At 45.9% G+C, this 26,945-nt stretch overlaps 1 protein-coding gene across 1 annotated transcript in view; it reads right to left on the bottom strand.

The window, feature by feature from the left end:
- Positions 1-4,136: 4,136 nt before the first annotated feature.
- The window catches only part of TBC1D9 (TBC1 domain family member 9), an 81,908-nt gene continuing 59,099 nt past the window's right edge, over positions 4,137-26,945 (bottom strand). The window contains exons 9-21 of the mRNA XM_008143713.3: positions 26,282-26,432; positions 22,901-23,115; positions 20,495-20,612; positions 19,947-20,232; positions 19,519-19,648; positions 17,853-17,951; positions 17,615-17,683; positions 13,468-13,708; positions 10,339-10,404; positions 9,712-9,798; positions 6,811-6,885; positions 6,616-6,719; positions 4,137-5,732 (exon numbers count right to left, since the gene is read on the bottom strand). Coding sequence (XP_008141935.2) covers positions 5,022-5,732; positions 6,616-6,719; positions 6,811-6,885; positions 9,712-9,798; positions 10,339-10,404; positions 13,468-13,708; positions 17,615-17,683; positions 17,853-17,951; positions 19,519-19,648; positions 19,947-20,232; positions 20,495-20,612; positions 22,901-23,115; positions 26,282-26,432 — 2,352 coding nt within the window. The 3' untranslated portion in view covers positions 4,137-5,021. The remainder of the gene's footprint in view (positions 5,733-6,615; positions 6,720-6,810; positions 6,886-9,711; positions 9,799-10,338; positions 10,405-13,467; positions 13,709-17,614; positions 17,684-17,852; positions 17,952-19,518; positions 19,649-19,946; positions 20,233-20,494; positions 20,613-22,900; positions 23,116-26,281; positions 26,433-26,945) is intronic.

Here is a 26,945-nt window from a genome sequence, read left to right as displayed (position 1 = left end):
GTGCCATAGGATAAAATGTCCTTGGAGAGGTCAATCTTTCTGAGGTTGAAGGGTGACCTTACTTAGGTCATACTTTTGGACATCCTGTAGAGGGAGCAGAGGAAACTGGCCTTCGTGGGAGGTGCCAGATGTGTGTTAGCCATGGAAGACGGCGCTCTGTGCCCCATGAGACTGGCTGGTGGAAATGTGTTATTGGCAGGGCTGGGGAGGGAAATGTTGCCACCTTAAGGTCATGAACCCTGGGGAAATTACATTTTAAGCATAAAGAAATCCTGGGGAAATACACTGAGTGGCCAGATTATTATGATCTCTGAATGCATAATAATCTGGCCACTCAATAATATATATATATATATATATATATATATATATATATATATATATATATATATATATTAGAGGCCTGGTGCATGAATTCGTGCATGGGTGGGGTCCGGCCAGCCTGGCCAGGGGGAGGGGACATGGGCGGTTGGCCGGCCTGCCTGCTGGTCGAACTCCTGGTCGAGGGGACAATTTGCATATTAGCCTTTTATTATATAGGATATACAATGAGTGGCCAGATTATTATGCGTTCAGAGGTCATAATAATCTGGCCACTCAATGTATTTAATGTTAGGCAATGTTTGCATCATGAAGGACATCATCTCTCTTCCACTTAACCTTTTCTGTCTTGATCCTTGGCTTTTGGTGTTTGCAATAGAATCAAGTGCAGTTTCTGCTGAGTGCTGCCTGAGCAGAGGTTCTGTTAAGCTCTACATTTCAGTTACCCTTGAATTCAAAGCTCTGCCCCCCTTGCTGCTCTAGTTGTCTGGAGCATTATGGAGGAATTGATCTTTTTAGTTTTGAATGAAGAAACAAAACTTTACCCAGAATCTATTGAATGTCACAGGGAAGGGTCTTTAGCTCAACATCACCCCCTAGTGGGACACAGTAGATTAGCTATTAATTCAGATGCAACTTACAGGTCTAACTGGAGGCTTTGCAGCAGGTCTGCTCAGTGGGCAACTACAAATGGCTATTAAGAACCACTTAACCATTTACCTTCCATTTGAAAAGTCACTAATCTTCAGTGAGGGTGGAGCAACTTATGCTTTATAACCTCCTCATCCTCTTTCATTTTATTCTCTCATTGTTGCCATAGTGAATGGCACTGAAGAAGTAGGAAAACAAACAAAAAACAGAAGCCATATCTACCTAAAAAGATCTCATGAAAATTGCACACTATTGTAGAACACAAGACATCAAAAGTTAGAAGACAAATCCAAAAGAAATCTAAAGGACCAGGAAACATTTCAAAAATCATTCACCCTCCCTGCTATGAGAGAAGTTCCAAGGAAAACAAATAATGTCTTTCATTGATCAGATTAGTAACGATGAAGAGTGCTGTCTTCACATGTCAGGGAAGGTGTGTGAGAAGAGAGCGCTGGTCTTGATGGGAGTGTGGCCAGCAGCCCAGATGTGACTGAAGAAGGCAGATTGCCCGACTGGAGTGGCTCAGTGGTTGAGTGTCGACCTATGAACCAGGAGGTCACAGGGCACATGCCTGGGTTGCGGGCTCGATCCCCAGTGGGGGCTGTGCAGGAGGTAGCCCATCAATGATTCTCTTTCATCATCGATGTTTCTCTCTCTCTCTCCCTCTCTGAAATAATAAAAAAAAAAAATTAAGAAATGAAAAGACCAAGTGGCTCTAGGTTTAGGCAAAGCTGTAGTCAGCTACTAGGCCTAGGCCAGCCCAAGACAGGCTAGCTAAGTCTCCGGGGACAGCAAAGGGAGGAGAAACCTAGCCTGCTCCCTACTTGCTGTGATGAGATCGGACCGTGGGAGCTGCCCTCTGCCGGCTGCCAGGTTCCCCGCCTGTGTACCCAGGTGGGGCAAGGGCATCGATGGCACACAAGCCTTCTCACTGCCTGTGGCTGCCTTGCGGCACTTCCTGTGGCGTATGGTCCTCCTGCCCAGACCAGACCAGAGTCATGCTGGATGGGAGGGTGTGGTGGATCTGCAGTTTTTTCTGCGCACTCACTGTCCCTGCCGCGCTCACTGCCCCTGCACACTCACTGTCCCTGCCGCGCTCACTGTTCCTGCTCACTCACTTGCCCAGCACTCTGGCTCCAGGTTTCCTCCCTGCTCCCCCCCCCCTCTGCCCGTGTTCTCTTTCATGGTTCCTCTCTGAAAGCTGCTCCACTGGGGCCAGGCCCAGTGCTCTGCAGCGGGAGCTGACTGGGACGCCAGGTCGTCTCTCTGGACGGAGACATTGAGCCCACCAGCCGTGGGGGTGAAGCGATCATGAGCACGGGAAACAAATCCTAAGAGCTAGATGGAAAGTGACCACTCAGAGAAGGTAAATCACAAGACATTGAAATCGAAGAGAATAACCCACGGAGATGCTAAAAAGACATAACCCAACCGTTAAAAGCTAGACAGAAACTGTGATCTTTTTTTTTTTTTAAGAAAATGCTCTGAAACGCACTGCCTGACTTAGGAATGAGCTGACAAGCCTACTTGTCTCAGAGACCAAGCTGGACAGTCACGTCTGAGGCTCAGGGCTCCTCCATTCGCATCCCATAGAAGCAAACAGACTAACACGAGCCCCGAGAGGGTAAGCTGCTGCCGCGCTGGAAGAACCATGACGTGCTGGCACAAATGACAGTTATCACAGGAGACACATGCTTTCAGGGTTAGAGTGCCTTTCTCCGTGACAACGGGAAGTTCCGGCTCCTCTCACTCATCTAGGGCTACCCATTTATCATTTATTTCGTTTTCTCTTAATCCTCACCGGGGGATATTTTTTTCCATTGCTTTTCAGAGAGTGCAAGGGAGGGAGGAGAGAGAGAAACAATATGAAGAGACACATGGATTGGCTGCCTCCCGCTCGTGTCCCAACGGTGCCGGGGATCAAACCTGCAACCCAGGTACGTGCCCTTGACCGGGTAGAACCTGAATCCTTCCATGGGTGGGCTGAGGCTCTGACCACTCAGCAACACCAGCCAGGACAGGGCTACACATTTAAACACATGCTTATCCCCACCCTCAACCTCAAAGTATCGGATTTTAAAGAGTTATTTCCTGAGGTATCTTTCAAGTGACTTTAAAGATAGAAACGCATGATGGAGGAATGTGTAACGATCTTAGAGTCAAGTCAAACAAATGGCTAGTCACTCGCTTAAATGCGTAACAAATGGTATTACAGTGGCTAGTGATAACGAAACAAGGGTGGCATTACAGTGCACTAATAATGACACAAGGGCGGTGAAGGCCTGGGGCGGGAGGCGGGGGAGGGCTACAAGGGGTCAATGGGGAGGGGAAGGGGACATAAGAAATACTTTCAACAATAAAGATTTAAAACACTGAAAAAAAAAGAATGGAACATGAATTTTCACCCTTTACTCACTTCTGCAGTTTAAGTTATGTAACCAGATAACTAATAAAATGCCTTTCCTTATTTTAAATGAATGCCTTCATATGCACATCACTACACACTATATTTCTTATCTCAAAACACTTGCTTATAAAAATGTTTACTTAGTCAAAATGGTTGCCTAACATAATTTCCCCTGCCATGTTGTTAAAAGAAGAATGTCATTACCTTAAGCAGGAACTCAAACACCCATAGAAGCCACGTCTGAGTATCTGATGTATTTTATTTGTTCACATTTATCTTATTTGAGGTTAACACTACTTCATTGGACAGTTTAAAAATCATTCTGTAAACAAAATTGAAGAAAAAGAAAACGGCGACAGCTGAAATAAGGACACAATGTACAGTAACATAAAGGAATGTGTTGAAGGGAATATCCTGAAGCAGCAAAGGAAATGTGACCATGGTGATGAAGTCCACAAGAAGGGAAGAACCTCCAACCTCTGAAGTGAGAACAGGAACAAGAAAGAAGCATGACTCCAAAGTGCAGGTGTGCTAGTTTCATTTCCACATCCATTCAGGAAATAGACAGCGCATACTATGCTTTATATAAAGTGACAAATTCTGCTTTAAAACATTCAGTTACGTTATCTTGCAGGGTTTTTTTCCCCCCGTTTACGTGATCTCTACATTGATTTAATCGCAAAGATGATCGTATGTGATACATGGTATAAATTTCTGGAATCTACGGAGAGTATGGAAATGGTAAAGTTTATTTATTTATTTATTTATTTTTTTGCTTTATTTGTAATGAGTAACAAGAAGCTGAAAATCCAGGATCAGAAGCATCAGTCCTTTTATTCTATTTCCCCTCCCGTTGCAAAAAAAATCCTGAGCCCTCAGTCATCTTCGTTGCCACTTTGATTCTCTGTAACAAAAGGCTGTTCCTTTTCTCTGAATTCTGGCAGCCGACACAAATAATAGCTGGTTTCTTAAATGCAAAATTTGTCCGAATTGACCAAATAGAACCATTAATCTGGCACCATATAAAAAAAAATCACACTTTCATCACTGTTTAGAACCTCAAATGTTTTCCCCTTGAGGGGAATATCTGTGGAATATAATTTTTGAATAGAGGACTTTTTATGAAATATATTTCAAATCTTAAAAAATAGTTTTAATGCTCCCCAAAGTGGTCTAGGATTTACCCCAGCTGACAATGCCCATTCCATTTAAGAACATTTCCTTTTCCTTCCAGCTCTGGTTTTATTTAAAAAGCCCAACTACACAAATGGCTGCCGCCTGATTTAGCATTAAGCAGCACTATTTTTTTTTTTAAAACCATGTATACAGCTCAACAGCAAGACTAAGAAGTTATAATACACACATATCACGGACAGATTCATCTTTTTTTTGGAATTCACTGAATATACTGTATTCTGGTAAATCCCCCTTCCCCCACCAAGAGAGAGTCCTATACCTACAGCAAGGTGTTAAATATTTCTCCAACAGTTTGCATTGTATTATATTATGAAAACACGAGGTTTCGAGCCGGGTACTAATAAATATTTAATTTAAAAGAAAGAAAGAAACCTCAAGACAGAAGAACATAAAAAAAGACCCTTTCCTGGCCCCTCCTCCCCCGCCCCCTCCCAGGGAAGGCCGGTCAGCCGGACAAGGCCGAGATCTCGTAGTCACTGGCCGAGGGGAGCGCCTTGCCCATCATCCTGATGTTCTTGGCACTGGTGATTCTGGCCATCATGCACACGGGCTTGTCAAAGTACTTCACCAGGGCGGGCTCCGTGAGGAGGGAGGCCAGGAACTGCTCGAAGGTGATGGCCCAGTCGCGGTCCAGGCAGGTGCTGCCGGGCAGCGCCGCGGTGCCCTGGCCGCTGCGCACCAGCACCGTGTCCTCCCCGATGTCCTCGCAGTGCAGCTTGTCCTCCTCGTGGGAGCCGGCACTCAGCACCGAGTACGAGGACATGGAGCTGTCGTCCTTGGTGTCGTCGTCGGAGATGAGCATGGAGGAGGAGGCCCCGTTGTCCCGGGGCGAGGAGTCCTCCAGCTTTATGTCCTCCATCTGCCCACCCAGGGAGTGCTCCTCGCTGTCGCCCGCCAAGCTGGCCGGGTGGGGCTCCGCGGGCTCCACCCCGTAAGGCTGGCCGGGCCCTTTCCTGGAGAAGGGCACGCCCAGGATGCCCTGGGCACTGGCCCCGCTGCCGGCCTCCTTCGCCGGCTGGGCGATGAAGAGCTTGCCCACCTCCCCGATCTCCAGCAGGAGGCTGGTCACCGCCGCCGTGGCGTGGTACAGCTCCTGCTCGTTGGGGTCCTCGCTGAACATGTTGTACATCGTCTTACACAGCTCGATGAACTGCCCCTGGGGGGGATTTGGGAAAGCACAGAGGATGTCAGCATCTCCTGGGGAGCACGGACAGGACGGGAGTGGCCTGCCAAGCCATCTGGCATTAGGACTCCTGAAAGACCCCCGAAAAGTCCTGTGCGGGGGGGGGGGGGGGGGGGGGGGTGGGTGCGCTCTCTAAAGTCTCTTACGGAGGGTACCATTTTTTACAATTTGAAAAACTTGCAACATCGGTGACAGCGGGAAGAATGAAATGAACCTTCACATACCCGTCCCCTAGAGTTAAGACTGACTGTTACGCAGTTGCTCCGTTAACGTTTTCATCCTTTGTTGAAGTATCTCAGGGAAATCCCAGATCTCATCTAACACCTATACCCTTGGGTAGGCATGTCAGTTTTTCCAAGGTTAGCTCAGGTCCCCTCTCCCCCGACACCTCTGCTGGGGGCCCTGGACAGAGAAATGCCTTCCCACCCCACCCAGATGGCTTATCTGTTTTCCGTTAGGAAAGTCAGCCCGTCCATGCTGTGTTCTAATTACCTGTGTTGTTTCATCTCCCTTATTATACATCAGCTTTTGAAGAAAAAAAATGTCAGATGTCTTCATAGCTGAGCAGAGATCTGAAAATAGCTCAGCCTGGTCCTTTGAGTATCTGAGGGTATTTCTAATGACTGGGATGAGGTGTGGACTCTCAAAATTGGATATTTCGTGATTCACATTTTCTCTGAGAGGTCATTTTTTCACAACTGAGCATATTTTTGATGCATAAAGTAGGTGTAAACAGATACTACCTAAGTGCCCAAGCTACCATTGCCTTTGAGGGGTATTTATTCTATATATACCTACGATCAGGAAACAGAGTTGTCAGGTTTACTATGAATGGACTGAACTGTCGAGAGCTTACCTGATTCAATTTGGGTAAATCCTTTGCATTCTTTGATTTTGACTTATTTTCTGTAGTCCAGAGCCTCAGATAAATACGATTTTCTTGAGAATTTGACCTCTTCCCTAAAACCCAGATATCGAGAAATAAGTGTTCCAACGCCAAGAAACAGTGTCCAACCCGCAGCAAGGTGAATGTATATAAGAGCGTCTGTACCTCTGTCTGGCTTCAGACTCACAGTAACGAAGCCATCGTCTGCGCTGTGCTTGCTTCTGCTATCCAAGCCAACCACTGCCAAGGAATAGTCAGAAGAAAAAGTAGACTGTTATGTAATAAACCCATACATTTAGCATTTGTAGTAGGAAACAGAGAAACCACTAGGTAGGGTTGCCTGGCTTAGCAAAAAACAAAACAAAATAAAAGCCCAGCACACCGAGTTAAATTTGAATGTAAGATCAACAACAAATCACTTTTTAGTAAAGTGTGTCCCAAACAGCGCCTGGGACACACAGGCTAAACAAACTGCTGACTGCTTATTTGAAATCAAATTTTACGCGCTGTCCCTGTAATTTATCTGACAACCCTATTTCTAGGTGAAGAAATACCCACCTCAGGATTCTTTATCACAACTGGGGTTTAACATACAACCAGCAAATAAAGGGATGACATCATGTCATCTTCAGTACAGAAAAAGGGGTGGCGCTTGCCCCATGAATCTTGATTTCCCTCCCCGCCGTTACACTGCCATGCCCAACTTTGCATACAGGGGACGGATTTTCTGTCAGGCCCCACAAAAGACCAAAAACTCACTTTCTAAAAAGAAATGAAAACCCACGTTGATAAAACAAAAACAAAAACAAATGTTATATGTTCCAAAATTCCTTCAGATTTATAATCTGGCATTTTGAAAAAATGACTTTCAGGGAAAACACTTTTAACTTTTTATTTTCCTTCTTAAAGCAGGAATATTACAAAGCACATGAGCACTTTGAAAGAGAGAGGTGGACAGCACCCAGCTTCCCATCAGCGTCAGCGGTGGGAGGGCCTGCAGCGCTTCAACCACCCACAAGGCGCCTGTCTGCCCGACATATGACCTTGACTGCATTTAGTGTCAAAGTAATCCCAGTTGCTTTGAAGACAGAGTGAGGACAACGTACTATGTGTCACTGAGAAAGTCCTCTCCTCTTCCAGTTGAAATGATTTAGCAAACAAGTACAGATATTCAAAACTAATGTATGGTAAGCCCATGCAATGGATAGTATACAACCATTTAAAACCACATTTTTAGAGAATGCTTAATGATGTGGTAACATGCTTACTGGATTTGAAGTGGAAAAAAAAAAAAAACAGGATATAAAACTGCATAGGCAATTTGATCCCAAATTAGAGTTAATTGACTATAATTACATATATGAGTAAAAAGGACTGAAAAGAAATGTTTCAAGATATTATCAGTTACCTTTGTATTACAATATTTAAAGATATCTTTAGCTTATTTTATATATCAATTTTTTAAATTTTCAACACAAAGCAATAGTATCTTTGGAGTTGGATGCCTGAGGTCACCTAGGTAATAGTATACAGATTCTGTCCAAAGCGCTAACAGATTCTGTCCACCGATTCTGTGCCAATAATAGTGAGTCTGGGTCTGGCTCACTCCTCTGCTCAGTGACTTAGGGCTCACAGTTAAAAGCGGGTTTAAGCTGTGCTTATTCTGGGATGGCAAGATTTAAGAGGCAAAAGGACTCAGGAGCAACCCACGTTTACTGTCAGACTTGGGCAAGCCATAAAGCTGCCCTCACGATGAATTAGAAGGCAGATAACCCGCTGCAGTGGCAAGCTGAGAGACGCTGCTTAATCCTGCAAGACAAAGCAGTACGGGACTTAATACAGTAAGTTGGGGATATACACAACGAGATGGATCATGTCTCTGTAGACCTAATAACCACATAGGCAGCACTCAGCAAACTTTTTCTGTAAAGGGCCAGATAGTAAATGCAGGGTGAGGTAGTTGTTCGTGTGAAAAATAGTACAATAATTAACAACTAATAACACAAAGATAAACTCTGTGTTTCGCGTACTCAGAAGTATAAACCTACTTTTGCCCACCCTCTATCTTAGGCCCTGCAGGCGGGGTGTCTCCGCCCCAGCTCCCAAGTCCACCCCTGTAGCATGAAAGCAGTCATGGACAACATACAAATGAATTAATAGCTCAGCAGTGTTCCAATAAAACTTTATTTATAGGCACTAAAGTTTAAATTTGATGTAACTTTCCCATGTCATGAAAGATTACTTGTGATTTCTTAAAAACATTTAAAAATGTCAGAATCATTCTGAGTGAGATTTGGCCCCACGGGCTGGAGTTTGCAGACACCTGTCACAGAGCAAAGGCAGATCTGAGAGAACGCTTTCTGATACAAATGCTTGTCCGGATTGGGGATAGCAGCATAGTAACAGCATGGCTTTCTTGCTGAGCCTGACCGGCAGGGAGAGGGGAGCAGAGTGCACAGCTCGGCGGACGTGTCTTCTCTAAGCTAGTGGACACAAGGCCCATGGTCCCTTCAGTGGGCTGCAGTACCTGCCCCCGATAGTTGCCCCAATTCAAAAACTTGAAAAGAAAGTAACATGTCATAGAAAGACAAATACCACATGATTTCCCTCCTATGTGGAATCGAAAGAAAAATGTAAATGAACAAACAAAACAGAAACAGACTCATAGACACAGAGAACAGACTGAAGGTGCCAGATGGGAGGTAGAGGTGGGAGGACTGGGTGAGAAGGGTGAAGGACTGAGAAGTAGATTGGCAGTTACAGAACGGTCATGCAGTGCAAAGTACAGCATGGGGAAGATGGTCAGTAATATTGTCATAGCTCTGTACGGTACTGGTAATATCAGGGGAACACTTTGTAAAGTATATGATTGTCTAACCACTATGCTATACACCCGGAACTAATACAAAGTACTATTTAATATAAAGTAATTAAAAAATTGTAAAGTAACCTATCAAGCAATATGCTAGTGCTTCTCTGACTGACTAGCTTTGGAGGTCACTTTTCCCAGTGGCAGAGGGCTCTGTGGAAGAGAAATCTAGTACCCTGGTGAAAAGAGCCACTTACCATGTGTGCATTCTGGGGTGATATCTTCAAAGAAATACTGAGTTGCTTCAAAAGCAGAATCTGGCTCGTCTTGATCAGAGGACGGCTCTGGAGAGGGCAAGAAAGGTCATTCTCACACAGGCAGGGCCACGCTGCTGACCCTGCGCTGTACTCGTTAAAGACGTGACCCAGGGCAGGAGGAGGCGCTGAAGGTACACAGGTGGGGGAGCGTCACGATCTAAACTTTTACCCTACCTCTATCCTAATGCCAACTCTCGCTCTAATTATTTTGTTAGCTAGATCCCAGCTGGAGGCCAAGCTTGGTTAAAACTTACGTTCTCATCCATCTTTCCTACTTGTTTCTGTCAGGGCTACAACTACTGCCCCTAGACTCAACATCGCAGAGCGCCTGGAATTCCACGTGGTGCTAAATGCTAGTTATTCTTTCTCTTGCAGAGAGTACTCTTAGCTGTCAACACAGCTCCTACTCTGACAGGTAAATGACTGCAGACTCAAGGAGCCGACTCAGGAAGTTAGGTAGAGCGTCATTATTGTTCATTCTTAGGGACCAGGGAGTGATTTTGTATTTCGAAAAGAGGCAAGCAGGTCATGGTTACGTGCGTGTGCTGCTGTGTATGGCTCACTTACCAGGCAAGACATGCATTTTGTACAGGAGTTTGAGTTTCTCTGTGAGGTCCCCATGGCAGGCAGCACCTAGAATTCCAAAAACACCAACATGAAATGCACCGTGTGTTAGAAACTCCTCCAGGCTTAGCATTCCCCAGAGAAGTCTACTTTTTTAAAAAAATATATTTTATTGATTTTTTTACAGAGGAAGGGAGAGGGATAGAGAGTTAGAAACATCGATGAGAGAGAAAAATCGATCAGCTGCCTCCTGCACACCTCCTACTGGGGATGTGCCTGCAACCAAGGTACATGCCCTTGACCGGAATCAAACCTGGGACCTTTCAGTCCGCAGGCCGACGCTCTATCCACTGAGCCAAACTGGTTAGGGCGAGAGGTCTACCTTTTACAAGTTGAAACCAAGACTCTAGGTGACAGAAAGTCTGGCCAGGGCATGTTTGGGTTAAGAGCTCTGGAACCAGGATTCCTGGTTTCAAATCCTCTGTACTTACTCTGTGACCTTGGGAGAGTCAGTTAGGAAACAATCACAGAGGTTCATACCAAGCCCATGGTACTAGAGAACTCTCAGTTGAAACTGACGCATTAAACATTGCACTTTGGGGCCAGTGTTCAGATAGTCACGCAATCACCGACTTCCAGATGCTTCCACCTTCTCCATTCACCATGAGTTATCTGACCAATGACCAGCTGCATCATGGCATCTGTGATGTGTTTAGATACTCTTACCTTTCGGCAACACAACTGGAGAAGGAGATACAGCTAATTCATGGCTACTGATAGCAATGCCTTATTTCTAATTCCATTATAGACCATTTATTTGTTCAGATTTCTAGAGGAATCTTTCTGGGGATTGATATTAAAGTTACAGATCCATCTTCACCAAAATTCATGTTTTTATTTTTAAAAACTTGAACAGAATTTTGCTTTTATGGCCAACTTGTCTGTCTCCATCACTGTACCTGACCCATTACCCAACAGCAGCTCAGAATTCTCCCAGTCATCTGGGCGGCGGCTTGCTCTGCTCAAGAACTCCCTGCATTTTAAGAAGCGTGTGTATTCTTTTTCTGTGTTTTCTCTCTTTTGGACTCTCTTTCCTTTCTTGAAGATTTTGGAAAGTATTTTTCTTATTGGAATTGACTGCACTAAGTAAATTAAATATTTATATTTATTTTTATCAAGTTCTATATGCAGAACCTCTCTTTTTCCTCTTCCTTGTTCTTGTTCAAAGATAATTTTAAAAAGAACAACCCTTTTTCACAGACACCAATAAAAAAGTAAGTTAGGGTAGGGTCAAAGGGGTCCTTAGCCTTCTCTGGATTGTCTCACTTTTTTAAAAAGACGAATGCACTTGTATTCTATGTGTATTTAAAAAATAATACCTCCTTTTTCCCTAAAAACAAAACAACACTGTGTTTGCTGTCTTTGGCATGGAGTAATTAGGAAAAAATGAGCTTTTGAGACAGCACTCATACAAACTCTGAGCCCAGCGTGTGCTAACTGTGTGTCCAGTTCAGTTCAATAACAGATAAATGTCCCAGCAAGTTGCTTAACTTTTCGGAGCTTCCATTTCTTTAACTGAAAATGAGAAATCTAGTAATAAGCACGTAGGTAGTAATAGTAACAGCACACACTGTGCCTCTAGGAGGCCTGGGTTTGAACTACTGCTTTGCCGTGTCCTTTAGGCACATGAAATGCACACGAAGCATGAGGGCAATGCCTGGCTCAGAGTCAATGCTGTGTAAATGTTAGACATCGTTACTGCTATGTCCTCAAAGGGCTGTTGTCTGGATGCAGTGATTAAGGACAAAGTCCACAGCATCAGAACCGTGCCTGCCCTTCACCAAGGCTAGTTCCTCCATGTCCCCATATTTATGAGTACTTTACACAAGTAATTTTTTCTTACCTAAGAGGACCTCATCTACACCTCTCTGCCTGTTTAAAGACCATCAGCTTTCTCTGGCCTTTCAGCCTTCCAGTCACTATTCTGAAAGGTTCAGGGCACTTTTGGAACCATCAGTGGCTCTGTGCCTGCCACCTTCATCCTTCTCGGGCATGTCCTTTTAAAGTATGTGGCCCAAGGTCACCGAGTGGCACAATTAGAAAAAAACAAACATTTTTCCTTCTTATCTCATTCTGGCAGCCTGACAATGCCTGCTACACCCACAACTCATATCTGTCGGCCAAGCTCAACTACGAGGTGGCCTTTCCCCTCAATGCCAAGTGAAGGAGAGTCCACTAGGATAGAGGGCAGTGAGCAGGTCAGACAGCGAGGCTGCCAGGCGGAAACCACACGCTGCTGGTGAGGGGTGGGTGTGCGTTCTCTTGAGCCATGGTCCTTCCTCCCTGCTAATGAGAGAAAAGGCTGCCCTGCAGACTGCGGAGCTGTGTGGTTTTCTCAGGCCTTTATTAAAAACATCATGAAATGCTTCTATGAAATTTAATGAAACATCTACACTAATAAAAGAGTAACATGCTAATTGACCATACCTTCACGAAGCCCACCAGCCAATCAGAAGTGAGTATGCAAATTAACCCAACAAAGATGGCGGGTTATTTTGCATATGCAGGCACTGAGTGGCCAGGAGCAGGGTGGGACGCAGGCATTCCACACCACCCCAGCCTCTCTGGGTCTCTGGGCAGCATGGGAAGGCAGAAAGGCGGCTCCAGCCAGAGAGAAGGCGGTGCCAGCAGCCAGGGGAAGGAAGGCCCATTCTTGCATGAATCTTCATGCATCGGGTCTCTAGTTTTATATATAATAAAAATATAATTTTTTTGGTCAAAGAAAAGCAATCTGCCCAAACATTTTTTTCTCCTGTAAAGTTATCATGGTCTGTGGTTTCAGTGTTTAGGTTGGCATTTTATTGTCTTGTGAATTCTCTGATTTATTTTTTTTTTAACTAGCAGTGGGGTCTATCTAATGTCGAAGACAATGATTTAATAATATAGTATATCCATGAGCTCAAAATGAATTTTACAATCAGTTTGCAAGCCCTAAAATGTGCCACTCCGCCCTCTAACCCCAATCTTCTGAGGCAATGCGGGCTGTGGCCCTGGAGCCAGCCAGCACTGTGCACCACAGGCGTTACTACCCATCATGCCCTCCCAGATCATGCAGCCACATCACATCCTTACTTAGCCCAGAGACAAACTCTCGGAAGTTAATCAGAGAGTCTCCGTTTTCGTCTAGTAACTGGAACAAGCGGGAGGCCAGCACGTCGGAGTGAGCTCCACAGGCCCAGGGAAAGAGAAGAGCAAACATCCCCTTGAACTGCTCGAAGTCAATGCGGTACTGTTCGAGGTAAGGCAGGCTGGGGTCGTGCCGGTCCAGCGCGTTGCTGCTCCCGCCCCAGTAGCAGCTGGTGAGATGTTCTGCCTGGAAACACAAAGGACAGGACGGTTCGGAGGACTGCGTCTCAGAGCAGGTTCCAGGAAGAAAAGGCCGGCCCGCACGTTTGGAAACAGGGTTCTGGCCAATCCGTGTGCACCTCCTGGGGCACTGCTCTGGTCTCAGGGCACCTCTGTCTTCTCCTTCTGTTCTAGCTCCACCTGAACCCCCCGCAACCGCCCCAGCTCCATGGCAACCATTTCTGCAGTTAACATCGGGCATGAAAGATCCGGTTCAGTTACTGGAGTAGGTGAAGAAAGAAAGGGAACCCCCACCCCAATCTTCTTCCTCTTATACACACCCTCTAATGAACACTATTTTTATTTAAAAGAAATAAAGAGAATGTTAACCTGAAAAGCATCCGTCATTTAGGCCACGTGACCACTTTGTTTTCTGGGTGAGAATGACAAAGTCCAGGGCTCAGGTCATCCAACCCGTTAGCCAAAGCCGACCATAATGACATTTTGTGTCCCAGTTCATACTTTACTGTCCCATAAACCCTCTGCCTCCTGGTCACCAAAATCACACAAATATCATCCTAGCCATGCAGCATTCAAGCTGCGAAAGGGTGGCCCTCCTCTCTCACTCATCTGAAAGAGCTTAGAGCAGGTATGGGAGGAGCCACTGTGGGGAGGAGAGGAGAGCTTCCTGTTTCCGCCCTTGGAAGAGAGGCAGCCTCTCTCCTCCTGAGGGCATATTGATTGTGGAAGAAATAGATGCCTGTTCTAGGAAGACCACAAAGATAAAACATACAGAAAGGACCAGAAGAATCCGCCCTCCTCACTCCCTGCTCCCCCACCACACACACACATACACATACACACACACACACACACACACACACACACACACACACACACACACGTGTTAGTGCTGGGTGGTAGGTGGGGGAGGAGATGGCCATGAAAATGGGGCTGCATTTTTATTTAATTCCCTGTTTTACTATTTCGCTATAAGCATGTATAAATATTACCACAGAACAAAGCACTTTCAGAACAGTTCCTTCCTCCTCGCCCAGAGGTTCTGAAAAGGTGGGGAGGGAGTCTGTTGTGAATGTGTAGCAATTCCATTTTGCTCTCACTTACAAAGGAGCAAAGAAGAGCAATGTCTTTATCGCAGTGGTGTACTGGGAATTGCAGCTAACACCTAGAAAAGAGGGGAGTAGGAGTAGGAATGAGAGGAGGAAGGAGAGGTGAAGAAAAGAGGCAAAACCAGGTTTCCTGCAATGTAGTCCTGGGAGAATACTGGAGGCTGTGGTAGTTCACCGGGGCGTGGGGACACGTTCCTGGCTACAGGCAGAGGCAGGGGTGATGCCAGAGGGAAGGAGGTGGAGGCTGAAGTCCCAGGGGCTGCCCTGTACTCTGATCTATCACCAGTGATGCCCGTCTCTCGGTGGCACGTGTTGGTGACACATCCCTGGGAGGGGTCCCCTTTACCTGAATGATGTCAGTGGATAAAGGTTACCCAGGGCATCCTATATAATAAAAGGCTAATATGCAAATTGTCCCCTCAACCGGGAGTTCGACCAGGGGGTGGGGTCGGCCAGCCAACCTCCCACATCCCCTCTCCGCCCCCTCCCCCCCCCCGCAGGCCCTGCCCCCGATAGGCCCCAATGGGGGCAGGCCGGCCGGACCCCACCTGTGCACGAATTCGAGCACCAGGCCTCTGGTTTCCTCCTAACTAAGGCACCCAAGGGACTTTGTAACCAGCCTGAATGTGGTAGAGACACTTTCACGGCGGTTAAAACCCTCAGGAAAGACAAGCCGTGAAGATCATCATCGCCCTGCTCTGGGCTGAGATCCCATGGCCCATCATCTGAGGACGGGGCGCAGAGACTGAAAAAGAACCGAAGTGATGAATTTGGAAAGCGTTCAAAAGAAACTAGGGCAAAGGGGTTCTGGACCACATTTTCCACCAAATCTGTGTCAGGGTGGCAGCCTTTCACCTTTTCTACCAAGTTTTAGCCCAGAGCCCAACAGTACGTGCCTTGGAGAGGACGGCATCTTACCTTTGCAGCTGTAGGGATCCCCCTCCCCGCCCCGACCAGAAGAGCTGAAAGGTCTGGTAGGGTGGGTGTCTGACACATAGTCATGTCTCCATAAGTGTTTAATAAATTAACGCCAGTTAGTGTTCCAAGACTCAAGACAGAGTCCATAACTGAAGTTTTTATCTTGGTTCCACAGTACCAGAGACTCCTTCCCATCCCTGCCACCAATGAGGGTCTCGGATTCTTTCTCGGGGTGGGGAACTCGTGTTTGTCAACACACCCTGAGGGCAGGGTTACTGATCGGAAGAAAAGCTGGCTTTCCTCAGGCACAACCTAAGGGCACAGATGACACCCTTGTACCTGCAGGCGCACAGACAGGAGTGAAGGGTGCTCGGGTAAGAAGACGTGGCTCCACCGATCTCTGGAGCTGGGACTTCTCACCGCCAGCCCTGTCCCTCCTTTTCTGGGTGTCCCCCTGCGTCGGCCTCCTCTTTCTAATTCATATCCCTTTCCATTATCTGTCCATGGTCTTGATGCCTCCAGCTGCTACTCCCAATTCTGTTTAGTTACCCCAAATCCTGGCCCTCTCTCCCCACTCCCCTGTGAAGTAGATCTCTTCCCGGTCCTCAGAATCCCTTTAAAATCGGATCTCAATTGGATCATTATATTTTTTCGTTTTGCTACAACTTGGATCATTATCTTTTTCCTTTAAGCTCAAAGAGGGACCCTTTTCTTACGGATAACCACTTACACCAAGCGATTAGCTGCAGGGCTTTAGCGATATGGATAAATGGCACACTATGGAGACTTCACTCTCAAGTGCTGAATGGAGGCTGGTGGGGGCGCTGTTGTCCACTCTGAGGGTCATAGGGCTGGGTGGACAGAGCACACCACTAACCAACTATGAAGCCTCAATCTCTCTGTGCCCACATCCAAAGCCTGTAGAGTGTGTACCAGATTGACAACTAATCACAATTTACTTCTGTACTCAACATACATGTTTGGAGCACCTACCGGGGTCAGACATCAGTGAAACTAAAATAAACAGAACATCCCAATACAGCTATCACATTCTGATTCTAAATTAGTCATGTTCAACTCGGACCTTTATGTCTGTGCCTTTATGGTTTGTTCTCATACTACCTTTGGGCCGGGAATCAAACCTGCAACCCAGGTACATGCCCTTGCCTGGGAATTGAACCTGCAACTCCTTGGTGGGTGGGCCGACATTCCAAACACTAAATCACACTGGCCAGGGCTGTTCCTGTACTAACTTTACAGTCATCAATACAGCCAAGTTTATTTCTGGCTGTAAAAGACACCGGTTACAAGCTACCCAGTTAGAGAGCGTGATAAAGTTGGTACCTGCATAAAAGGCATCTTTTAAATTTTTTTTCCCCTGTCAATTGCACATTTTCACCTAAGATGTTGATAATGATGGCTATGACTAAACTATTTTTTTCTAAAGAAAAAAAATCTGCATTACTTTACTTCAATAACATAATATTTTCTGGTCTGGGCTGAATTATGAAATGGAAATCACAAAAATGTAGGTTTGAATGGAAAAAGACATGCAGGTTATGACTAGAATAATACAAGAATAAACTTTTGTGTACTCACAGCTGTAAACCTACTTTTGTGCACCCCTATAAAGTAGTAAGTCCAAGGAAATTGATAAAATGTTATATGGAGTAGAAGAAAGCTAACACATCAACTTAAATGCGTTAGAAGAATATGTTTATTTTTCATATTAGTATTCCATTTTTATGCTCTCAGCTCTATCTTCCTATTTATGCACACTGTAACTCACGCTTTCCCTTAAAAATGTAACAGAAAAATCTAGAATTTAATTATTAAAGTGAATTTTTTTATCCCCTGAATGCACACAAATTTATTTTGAAACTCACCTTGAAAAGAGCATAAAGTTCTTCTAGTTCATCGATGGTAAAGGACGTTTCTGTCACAATGGTTCGCACCTACACAAAGAACAAACACAACGAGTTCCATAAACTCCAAAATGTCACGTTGGGCAAGTTCCTGACTGTCTTCTAAGCCAGCGCCAGTGTGTCAGCAGGGATTTCTGAGCCGGAAGGATGTGAGGAAGGTGGGGGGAACTGGCCCCAGGCTGGTTCTCCGAGGACTCACCACATTCCGCTTGGTGGTGTCCTCCAGCGTCTGGATCACTTTCAGTCTCTGTTTGAATCTCATCTGCTCAATCAAGTCTGCCCGGATCGTTCCAAATTTCTGGAAGAGAGCATGATTGGCATCTCTGAGAAACCTGCTGAAGCACCCAGGGGGGTGTCTGCAGGACTGATGGGGACACAATCCTGATACATATGAGCCGTCTGGAACATTAGGAAGCTCTGTTTTTTTCAACGTCATATAAATGAAATTGTACAGAATGTTTTCTTTTGGTTCTGGTTAATTTCACTCAGTATTATGATTGCGAGGTTTATCCAAATTGTTCATTTTCATTGCTGCGGAGTAATTCACTGTGTCCTGGGCCCTCCAGAAAGGTCACCTCGGTGTCTGAGTCCACCTGAGGCTGGGACTTCGTCTTTTCCTTCTGGATAACTCTACAGAACTGCAGAGCATCACCCATAGCTCCCACCCAAAGGGAAACTGTTTGTCCAACTGTCACTACAATCCCTCCCAGTGGGGGCCGGGGAGGGTACACCATAAGTGAGATTCTCCCCCTCAAGGCATTTATGAATAAAGCTATCATCTCTCCTCACCAGAAATTGATGAGAAATTAGATCAACATATCAGAGCAACCTCCCGACAAGGGGGGAGGGTGCTTGACTAGGTCTCAGAGCTGAATGTGCTCCAGTATCTCCCCTACTTTTCTATTCTCCAGGCTGATTATCCCGAAGCACAGAAATAAATGTGTGGCGAGACTCTGGTGTCATGCGTCCATCCAAACCAGGTTATCATCGGCTCTGTGATGAGTGGCCCCATTCTGCAACTAGGGCAGTGACTCTCAGCACCCCCCGGGCACTGGAAGCAGCTGGGGAACTTTTAAAAAATGCTTATTCTTGGCCTCATGCCAGAGATTCAGACGGAATTGGTCTGCAATGGAGCCTGTGAATTTATGTATTTTTTAAAATTGGCTTAAAATTTTTTTAAGTGATTTGAAAGGATTGAAAGCCACCAAGTCAAAGGTTAAGTAGGGGAAAAAGATAAACCATGAAGAGTTATGGGCACTGAGTCCTAGGAGCCACATAAACCACCAGATGCTATGAGACACATGACACTCTGGTTCCTTCACCCTGAGCAGCTCCACTTTGTGATTCAAGACCAGATCGAGGGTCACGGTGGGCCAGAGGGCAGCTTCCCAACTAGGCCCAGCAATCCTAGAGGATTCACAGGGGTGGTTCTTCTCTAGGATGGTGCAGGGCATTCTATGTGCGCTGGACTGAAGAGGATTGGCTTAGCTACTTCAGAGAAGACCTAGTACTTGGCATGAGAATAGGAAGCCAACTGGTGTGTGCAGGTCAACCTCCCCAGGCCTGCTCTCAACAGCCCCATCTCAGTCCACCCAGAGTTGAATCTGAGCTGCCACTCAACCAGGTTTCAGGGTGGGCATAAGAACTGGAGGGTGAGAACCTGTCATGCCATCTGCTCCATGGTATTACAGCCAGGAGAAGTCATGGACCCCATTCTCTGCAGCTCAAAGCTGTTAGCTGGAAGGTAGCTACTTGCTCCAGCAACTAGTTCTCAGCAGGTAAAAGGGAGCAGGTACACCCAGGGGTCAGCAATGGAAGTGACACTCTCAGAGCGCTGTGACACTGAGCCAGGAAGCAAGTCTTACCTCGTAGGAGGTTCGGATGAGTCTGAAGATGTCCACCTCGGGGTAAGGCTCTATGTCATCACTCAGCAGGGAGTGGAGGTGAGGAATGGGAGGCAGTGTGCTGTCTTTATTGGTCACACTGTCCAAGTACCTGGAAGAAGAAACAAATCAGGAGGCTAAGTCACTAGGAGGCTAAGCTGGAATTCTCTCATTACAGTTCACACATTTTCTGCAAACTCTGCACTTGGAAACAAAAGACTGCAATTTCCTTAATTAAGTGAAATTCCCTTAACTTCTAAAAACCAAGCATATGAAAATGAATACTCAGCCGACCAAGAGAAGTGGGCAGGATGATTACCACCCAGCCAATTAAGACTCAGGAAACCCGGGAGGAAACAAAAGTACAGGGAAGATCCAGACGGGGTGTTCCAGGAGCCTTGGTACACTACCTTCCCAAAACGGTCATGGCCTCCCCGTCGTCCTTACAGTTCAACAGCTTGTCCACATTTGCATCCAGCACAGCCAGGGCCAGCTGGAATATCACCTTGATTCCTTCGTAGAAGAAACAGTCAACCACCACCACTGCACTCTCAAAGGGCATCACGCTGAGAAACAGGGTGAGGAACCAAGACAGGGAGATGGTGGAAATCACGCCCAGGTCCTGCATGCAGTCGTAGAGCTGGGGGACGTAGTCTCGCGCCAGCTCCTCAAAGACGCCCTGGTCCACCAGTGCACCTGCAGCAGAGGACACGAGGGCACCTTCTTACTAACGCACCCAAGCAAATGGCTCACCAGGGTGCGGAGGCAGACCCTGTCTGACTGTCTACAATCTATCTCGAATTAAGCCCGCTCGTGCCCATTGTGGAAAACTGGGGTAGTCTGAAACTTCCTTGCCTAATGGGTGGCTGGAAATTGTGTGGTAGCCGGTATCAGGGCCGTAGGAACAAACACCTTCTGGATGAGATGTGGAGGAAAACGTAAGGACGTCCCCACCTACCAACCACTCTGGTGTTGTAGTAGTCGGGAAGCATGCGCTCACACAGAGCCACCAGGAGCCAGAAAGCCTCCTCCTCTTTGGCATAAAGCAGCAGCACTGAGGTGACGATATTCATGGCCTACAAGCACGGAGAGATGTCATCAAACACATTCTAACAAGTAAGCAATTGCTAACCTAAACAACGACTGAATTAGTCTCACAGGGGCCAGCAAACTTCTTCTGTAAAAAGCCAGATGAAATATTTAAAGGCTTTGCAAGCTCCACACACATATTCTTTGGAGTTTTATGTTGTCTACAATCCTTTAAAAATGTAAAGCCACCCAGCCAGAGTAGCTCAGTCATTGAGTGTCGACCTACGAACCAGGAGGCCACAGTTGGATTCCAGGTCAGGACACATGCCCCGGGTTGCTTGCTTGATTCCCAGTGTAGAGCGTGCAGCCGATCAATGATTCTCTCTTATCATTGATGTTTTCTCTCTCTCTCCCCCTCTCTCTCATACACACACACTCTCTCTTCCTCTCTGAAATCAATAAAAATTTACATTTTTTAAAATATGTAAAACCACTTAAGTCCTTGGCCTGTAAGTATTAACCTTTTGCACTCGGATGTCGAGTGTGACTCGACACGGTTAGCATCGAGATTAAAATTACTCTTTGAATGTATCAATAATTTGAAATATAAAAAAAATCCAAATAAATAAGTTCCTATGAAAAGAAACTCGTTTTTTATTCTACTGCTGCGCTTTGTAAAATCTGGGGTATTTAAAAAATTAAATCCTGAGTAGAATAAAGGAATCGAGAAAAAAGCAAGCGAGTGCAAAGGGTTAAGGGTCTTCAGGAACACCAATATTCACTGAGAGAGAAAGGCAAACCCTCATTCAAAAACTTTGCCCGGAGGCTATTTGACAAAGCTTCTGAATCTATCCTAATGGTTCCCATAACCAGGTACACATGGCTTAAGGCTCTCCTCTGAGAACAATGAAACCATTTAAACTTAAGAGTCCTGGCCTATTATTTCCATCTGGATAAGGAAGGTCCTGAGTACCAGTGACTTACATTCTAGAGTAACCTGCTTTATTAAAAGATATTATCAGATAGCTCTTAAGGAGACAATCTCAACTAGTTTAATAGTCCTCTTAATTAAAAAGAGAACGATCAAAAGACAGATATGAACTCCATTCTATCAGAAGCCAACTAATTCCTGTACTTCTTTGATCTTCTAGAAACCAGTAATTGTTCATCAGATTTCTATAATATAAATGCCAAAAAAGGAATTCTGGTCTAATAGGCTCTTTATTGTAGGAAGTCTTACTCAGTATTTTCCCAAGTGAAATCATTACTAAAATTCCACTTGAGAATTAACCAGACAATTCTAGGTCATGACATGACTGGCCTAGCCAGTTATCAGTCAAGGTAAGTATTTTTAAGGGTCTACTTTGTAGCCGGCTCTGGACTAGGTATTGGGGGGTGAAGGGTGAGAGGTGACAGGGAGGACACAGTGGTAACAAGTTACACAGGACTTAAGTGTTAGTGTCAGAGAGACAGAATAAAGATGTGAAGATTAATTAATCAATTTTGGGGGTATATTTAAATTCTGCTATCAAATAAAATGCGGTACAAGGAGACCTGTATTGTGTATGTGTGTGTGTGTAGGAATTAAGCCTTTAGCTTTTAGGTGGATGGCCAGAGAAGGCCTCTCTAAATATGTGGCCTTTAAAACTTAAAGGTCACATTATCTTAGACCTTTCTCGATTGTGGTTTGTGTACTAGTACAAGAGATCATTTTAGCTGGTATGTGGAGCAACACTTTTTCAATCAAATTTAGCATTTATTATAATATGTACTGTAATTATAACCATAGCATACAAAAGTTATATTCTCAAGGTCATGATTGCTTAGGAGGATGCAAAAGTAGGAGCACTGTGGGACCCAGAATGCAGGAGTAGAGGCCTGGTGCTCAGGCATGCTCTCTGCTACCCCAGGATGAGGGTGGATCAGAGTGGCCCCAGGGACTTTCTGAGGTCACCCGCTAGACGGTGGTGACTAGTCAGGGCATTCTTGTCTCCTGGCTCCTCTGCTCAGTGCAGTGGTCCTCAACCAGGGAGATTTTGCTCTGCAGGGGAAATTTGGCAAAGTCTAGAGACATTTCGATTGCTGCGACTGGAAGATTCTACTGGCATTTAGCAGCCAGATGCTGTCAAACCTGTCATTAAACAGGAGTGTTATGGAACATCCTACAAAGCACAGGACAGCCCCACAAAAAGAAGTACCCAGTCCGCCATGCCAACAGTGCCAAGGTCAAGAAACCCCGGTGCAGTGAAGTGATAGCGCGGATGACCATAAAGTCCTTTTTCTTCTTACTTACTAGCTGGTAACACCATTAGTACAAACCATCTGTGACGTGTACCTGGCAGTACCCTATGTTAGGGTTTCGAAAAGCATAAGCCGTTAAGACCCTCCTCAGAGCCGCAATGCCCATCTCATTCTGGAAGGCTGGGTGCTCTGGCAGGGAGCGGTGCAGATCTCTCTCGATCTCCTCCGTGGCGAGATTGTACTTCCCCATGGACTTCTCCACGAGGTCTTCGTAGTACCCAGGGTGCGTGGCCTTCTCATTGATGGCACCTGGGAAATACCAACAGGCACCACGTCAAAAGTGGAAGCCCTGCCCTTGGTCTGCAGCCACGACTCACCCACCGAACCTCTTCACTCCCCCAGCCATTCAAAGGGCACCTGTGAAATAACAGTAAGTCCCCGAGGTAGTTGTGCTGCCTTCATGGCTAGCCGAGGACATTCAGAGGGGTCTCCTGTCTAAGCTCCACAGGAAGCTGGCTGTGTACAAGCCCCATCACGTGGAGGGAGGTCTACAAGCCTAAAAACTGTGTTCCGAGCAGCTTCCACAGACCGCCCTGCGGGGTCGCTAATGAGCAGAGGAGGGAGGCAATCAGAGCAAGCCAGGCTGGGGCCTCCGCCCTCCCTTCAAACACAGCAGCTCTGCTTTTACTTGATGGGGGTTTTCCTGAAGATTGCACTTGAAAAAAACAGGTTTTTGCCTCTCAAAACAAGTGGAACACTTTACTGAAATGGCAGCTCTGAGGGGCTTAAATAGCCATACTGAAGAGTAAGAAGCCATATGGAGAGGAGGTAATAAAATATGTGGAGGGATTTTTTAAATTGCTGGGGTGGTGGGGGAATTCCCAGCAGTGGGGAATGGCGGCTATGGATGGGAGCCCTCAGAGGCTGGGCAGGGGGTGCAGAGGTGGGCTGAGAGACTTCCATTTAAAAATTTCTGAAGACAGAAAAACCCTGTATACAAATATCTAAACTTAAACATAATTATATGTAATTTATGTAAGTATAAACTATACTTTCCTATATGTTACATAAATATAATTTATATATAAGTATAAAATATATATGATATAAATATATGCAAACTACACACATATACATTATATAATGTGTATATATGTATATATGAATATAGACATATATATGCATGTATATTCATTTGTATTTTACTATTCAGAAATTAGAGCCCTGTGCTGACCCAGTCCTTGCCCCTGAAGGTCACCCAGAGAGCCCAGCCTTACCCTCACACTTGCCCTGGAAAAGTCTGTCAGACAGCTAGTTAACATTGGCTTTAGCTCTGTTCTCAAGGGTGATGTGCAAGGCTGACTTGCCATTTGGCCTGCACTTCCCTTCACAGTGGGGACACTGAGCCAGGTCCTTGTGCAGAGTCCCTAAGGGTCATGGGAAGCAGGTGCGGCTCCCCTGCTAGGAGCTGGACTCTCTCCCGATGGGCAAGCTGGCTTCCACATGAACCCCACCCCTGGCGGACAGGCTGGAAATGGGGGCTGTTTTATTCCCAATCGAGGTGGCCTTTAGGCCACTCACCCTCTGCCTCCTGGAGCTCATCCCAGTTAGAGGAAATACTGTGCCTAAATGTCTCCGCAACAGAGTGCTGCGTACACTGGTCCCTGGTGCTCCTCTCGAGTTTCATTTTCATCTGAACCGTGCTATAAATAGCTCCCAATCTGAATAAGGAAGACAGAAATGGAATTTTCTGACTCTGCTGCCAGCGATTTGAATCAGGTTGTCAGGGAGACTAGTCCGCCAAACCCCAGGAAGGCAGAAGACTGGACAGTCAGGGTCATCGTGGGCTGGGTTTGTGATTAGAGAGAAGTTGACTCAAATTTGAGTTTCTAAATGAGGAGCTATGGCTGGTCTACTTAAGGCCAAGAAAAACAAGACCTGTAAATGAGGATAGGACAAGCAACTTTTAAAATAAAAAAATATCTATCTATCTATCTATCTATATCTATCTATCTATCTATATTTCTTTATTGATTTCAGAGAGGAAGGAAGAGGGAGAGATAGAAACATCAATGATGAGAGAGAATCATTGATTGGCTGCCTCCTGCACGCCCCTTACTGGGGATCGAACCTGCAACTCAGGCATATGCCCTTGGCCAGAACCGAACCCGGGACCCTTCAGTCCGAAGGCCAACGCCCTATCCACTGGGCCAAACTGGCTAGGGCAGGACAAGCAACTTTTACATAAAACAGATAAAGCCAATTATTTTCCAAGATCCTATCTGTCCTACTTCTTCTTTTTTTTAAAATATATTTTATTGATTTTTTACAGAGAGGAAGGGAGAGGGATAGAGAGTTAGAAACATCGATGAGAGAGAAACATCGATCAGCTGCCTCTTGCACACCCCCTACTGGGGATGTGCCCGCAACCAAGGTACATGCTCTTGACCGGAATCGAACCTGGGACCCTTGAGTCCGCAGGCTGACACTCTATCCACTGAGCCAAACCGGTTTCGGCATGTCCTACTTCTGAGATGCTAATACTACATCTCATTATGGGCAATCACCTTTTATATCTGCTTTTAGAAAGAGCTATGAGGTTGTTGTTGTTTTTAAGACTTTTCTGTAAGTCTGGAAACTCTTTTAATTTTGTTATTTTTTAAATGAAAGGTTTTCATAATAGCACTAGAACAGGACCATCCTGGGTTCAAATAAAAATATTCACATCCACCTATTTAGAATGAGCACATTTCAGGCCTCCACCCGAGCAGAGCACCTGACCCATATAGTCAAGACGGGTGACCCCCCCCCCCCCGAGGGAAGGCCCTGATGTTTGTGAGGGACGAGGCTGGGAGGGTGGGGTTGGGAGGACCTCTGGGCTCAGGGCTCCCAGGTTTGACCTGGCCGGGTTATGTTTGGGCATGAGCATGGCTTGGATCAGGAGAGGTGGACACATCGGTCCTACGGGTGCATGACCCGTCCCCTGACCTTTCTGACATCTCCAGCTTGGAGGAGAAGTGTGATCTGTGCAGACTCTGGTCTCTCCTCTGTCTCCAGGGATAACCAGTGAACTCAGTCCGTGGCAAAATCAAGGACAAGGCTTCCTTACTCCTGCCATCTCCTCCCTCTCCACACCAATGACTGCTCTGCCCACACACTGTCACACTTCAACATAATCAATGACACAGCTGGGGAAGGAAAAGGACTCCCAAAACCACAGAGAATGATGCTGTAGTCCTCTGAGTTCTTTTTTTCCCTAAATAATGTCAGTAAACAATAGATGAGGTTATCAGGACTCAAAAGGGGTGGCTTTGACAGTTGGGTCGCTGAATACGTGTCCTGTATTTTTATTAAGGGACTTCAATGCTCTGGCCAGGAAAGATTTAGCTCTGCATTGGGGTTTGCAGCTTTGAAAGAACTCTGATGCATGACAGAGGGCGACAGGGAGGCCCAGGGTCCCGCCCAGCCCTCGTACCTGAGAGCAGCAGCCAGAGCTCGCCCCGCATGCTTTCCGGGATGCCCTTCAGCACCAGCTCCCGAGTTTTTTCTGTGCGGTACATGCAGATCCCTTGCCCATACTCGGCAAAGTGAATCTTCCAGGCTTGCTCTTTCAAAAACTCCTTGGCCTGAAAGGGATAATGACACATGATGACATCCCAAAGGACTTTGAGGATGGTGAGAGGTCCCATGGAAAGTATGAACATTGCCCCTTGCGAACAGAGCCAAGTTCTGGACAGAACTCATGAGAAAGGAGGACTCAGACATTCTGGCCTCCTTCCCTAATTGGGCCCATCTATCACGTCCTGCAGTCCTGTCATGATGCATTCTGGCCCCGAGTCAGAATTCCTCTTCCCTGAGACGGGTCAGCAGAATGCAGATGATAGTAATGGCTTTATGTCCATGCCTCCAAGTTCAAGTAAGTTTTTGAAATGTGCACTAAGAACTTATATGATGGTTGACTTAAACAGTAGTGAAATCAAGACCAAAAAAATGTCACCTATACCCTCTAGAACTTGTTGCCATCCATGAAAAACCACTCTAAAACCTAATGACACATTTAGACAAGATCTGCTTTACGTACAAGAAAATATCTATTTACATAGATATGAGTTCACTTTTATTTAAAAAACTAGAGGCCA

This window comes from Eptesicus fuscus, chromosome 6 (assembly GCF_027574615.1).
Source record: "Eptesicus fuscus isolate TK198812 chromosome 6, DD_ASM_mEF_20220401, whole genome shotgun sequence".
In the NCBI taxonomy this organism is placed as follows: domain Eukaryota; kingdom Metazoa; phylum Chordata; class Mammalia; order Chiroptera; family Vespertilionidae; genus Eptesicus; species Eptesicus fuscus.
The sequence above is the reverse complement of the archived record's forward strand: the minus strand, read 5'-3'. Positions and strand labels throughout refer to the sequence as shown.